This window comes from Pocillopora damicornis, chromosome 10, assembly GCF_964200805.1.
Source record: "Pocillopora damicornis chromosome 10, jaPocDami1.2, whole genome shotgun sequence".
NCBI classification, from domain to species: Eukaryota; Metazoa; Cnidaria; class Anthozoa; order Scleractinia; family Pocilloporidae; genus Pocillopora; species Pocillopora damicornis.
The window spans coordinates 17,361,296-17,363,795 of NC_142679.1; the positions used below are offsets into that span (position 1 = coordinate 17,361,296).

Consider the following 2,500-nt stretch of genomic DNA (forward strand, 5'->3'; position numbering starts at 1 on the left):
ACTTGCACTTTGTGCGACGTACGTACAGCAGCATCCTCCAACTACACTCTTCAAATTCGTAAACTCCGCTGGCCATCGGTTCTGCAGTGTTTCCGGCTTGTAGCATATCTGCTGCCATTTGCTTGAAGTTAAAGATGGACCAACAGAAACCTCCGAGTGCCATTTTTGTCTTGGTCAAGTCATTCGTGTCCTGTTGTGTTGGAAATCAAATCAGCGTCATAATGAGTAAAGTGCAAGGAAAATTCACTGGGCGATTATTGTAAGCTGAACAGCGTTAAAAAAATGTTCGACCACTCCCCCTCCCCCGCACTTCATCCCCAAATCTGCCTCAAATAGTATATTTTTATATCATCCTTGTGAGATCGTATTCTAAAGGAAACAAGAGGACCATCTACTCAGTCAACTTTTTCAGTCTCGACTGATGATTTTTAAAGCAGAAATCTGTTCAAAGTTTTGTAGAACTGTTAAAAAATCTGTGGACACGCAGCGACGTGCACACTAGCTATTAAGTAACAATTAAAGATCGGAAGGGGAAAACATTAAGGAGCATTGGCCTCGGTCAGCCTTACCTTTTTAAGTAATACGTCTAAGAGCTTTTCACCCATCTCTGTCAGCAGTGACACGTGCTTTTCTGCTTGGTCCTTGTTATGTTGCTCCATCTCCTTAAAATTGCCAGCAAATTGGCATCCATTGACTCTACATTGTCGCTGCCTCTCCTCGCAGACAAGCAGATGGGTTTGCAACTCCATCCTAAGAGTAAACAAAAGGTTAAAGCTACATGAATGTATCTACTAACGAGGAAAAGAACTCGCATCCGTTCAGCTCAACTCATATTTTGTATTTGTTTATTTCATTATTTGCTGTTGATTTTTGAAAGTGACAAGGATTATAATAAGACAAGCCAAGTCATGGATATTTTCCCAATAACACTGCGTTTGAGTCGCAAAGTAAACTTTTGGGGCTAATTTTGGATCAATTTTAATCTTGGACGGAGGAGCAAATTGAAGGGAAGCTTTCCAAAGTTCACGAGATTTATATATTTAAAGATGATATTTCTATAAAAATTATATACAGTAAGCTTTGAGTACACTTGGGAAAGATAAAGAAAACCTTGAACTCAGTGACAATTTTCAAAGTCGTACATGCTAGTATGGTCTACATGGGCTTAAAAAATCAAATATAAAAGACCTAATATAAGAAACCGCATACCCACACCAGATGCTTTCTTTTACGCACGTAAAGAGAATTTCATTTTAAGTTTGAAATGATAATGTACAACGCTTTGTGACCACACCTTCTCGGACGCTTCCTGCATTTTAGAGGGCAACGGATTTCTCCCCTTATGCAAGTCTTTTCAAGATGAAGTTCCTTGTTGGCCATGGTGGTATTCTGGTGGCATTGTTCACACGAGATGACTGCGTAGAGGCATTCCTCCTTATGGGTCGGCTCATCCTTTCTTTTAATGCTGCGTTGGCAGCCCCTATTAGAACAGGATACGAGGGCATCGGGGCAGGTGTGCCGTGCTACCACCTCGATGCTCCCCCTCTCGTTGCACGCTGTACATTTTACCTCGATATTCTCTACAAGCTTTTTGAGGGTGAAGTTTGTCTTCAGTTGTGTGGAGCTCCATATAGGCTTTTTACAAAGGAGGCAATGGCTGGTAGTTGGGTTTTGTTGCACCCTACTAATACAAGTTTTGCAGAACGTGTGGCCGCAGTCCGGCAAAATAATTGGCTCCAGCATCAGGGTATCACTAAAGCACAAAGAGAACATGGATTTCGACTGCTCTGAGTTTTCGCAAAAGAGAATCAAAGGAATTCACGAGAGTTAATCAGAGGACGCAAAGAAAAAAATAAAACTACCGGAAACGCGGGAAAATGCGACCGACTCGTGAATAGGTTTAGTTTTGAATAGGGTTGGCTGAGACGATGGTGTGCGTGTCATTTATGAAAATCGCGAAGGGAATTCGGACCCAAAACAATCCCAGATCCCAGATTACTTTTGAAACTCAATCGAAAGATTCCTCAAAAATCTACCTTTACCCGTACGAGGTTTAGGGGAGTGGCTTGAACTGATGGCGTTCTAAATTCCATACATTTAAATTTTTATGGTTTTTTTTCCCGCGCTCAAGAGTCCAATCAAAAGACTAAATTTTTTTTTCACTGTTTCTATGCTATCGGTTGGTTGGTTGTTGTACTAAAGATAATTTTATGACGCTCTGAGAAACCTGATATATGCATGCATGAGTTCACCCGTAAGCTTGCCTCGCGCTAGCCAACGCCAGCATGAAAACGCGAAACAATCAGCGTGGTCTGTAAGCTGCTATAGTGGGAAATACTCTCACGTTTTTTGAATGAACTGACGTTGTAGGTCGGGCGTGTTGTAAGATGGGGTTAAACCAGTAAAAGTCTAATCCTAGGCATGTGGAACATGGAGCGAACTTAAAAATAGTTAACACGGCATGTAGAGAAATAAGCGTAAATCGGTGAGACCTACTGAA

The 2,500-nt window shown here is 41.5% G+C and overlaps 2 protein-coding genes across 2 annotated transcripts in view; both read right to left on the bottom strand.

Annotated features, from left to right (window-relative positions):
- Positions 1 to 1,518, bottom strand: part of LOC149039170 (uncharacterized) — a 2,971-nt gene extending 1,453 nt beyond the window's left edge. Inside the window, exons 1-3 of the mRNA XM_089185961.1 lie at positions 1,295 to 1,518; positions 570 to 750; positions 1 to 190 (exon numbers count right to left, since the gene is read on the bottom strand). The exon at positions 1 to 190 is cut by the window's left edge and continues 49 nt beyond it. Coding sequence (XP_089042087.1) covers positions 1 to 190; positions 570 to 750; positions 1,295 to 1,380 — 457 coding nt within the window. The 5' untranslated portion in view covers positions 1,381 to 1,518. The remainder of the gene's footprint in view (positions 191 to 569; positions 751 to 1,294) is intronic.
- Positions 1 to 2,500, bottom strand: part of LOC113678566 (enoyl-CoA hydratase, mitochondrial) — a 148,001-nt gene that overhangs the window by 16,267 nt on the left and 129,234 nt on the right. The gene's annotated exons all lie outside the window — the stretch shown is intronic.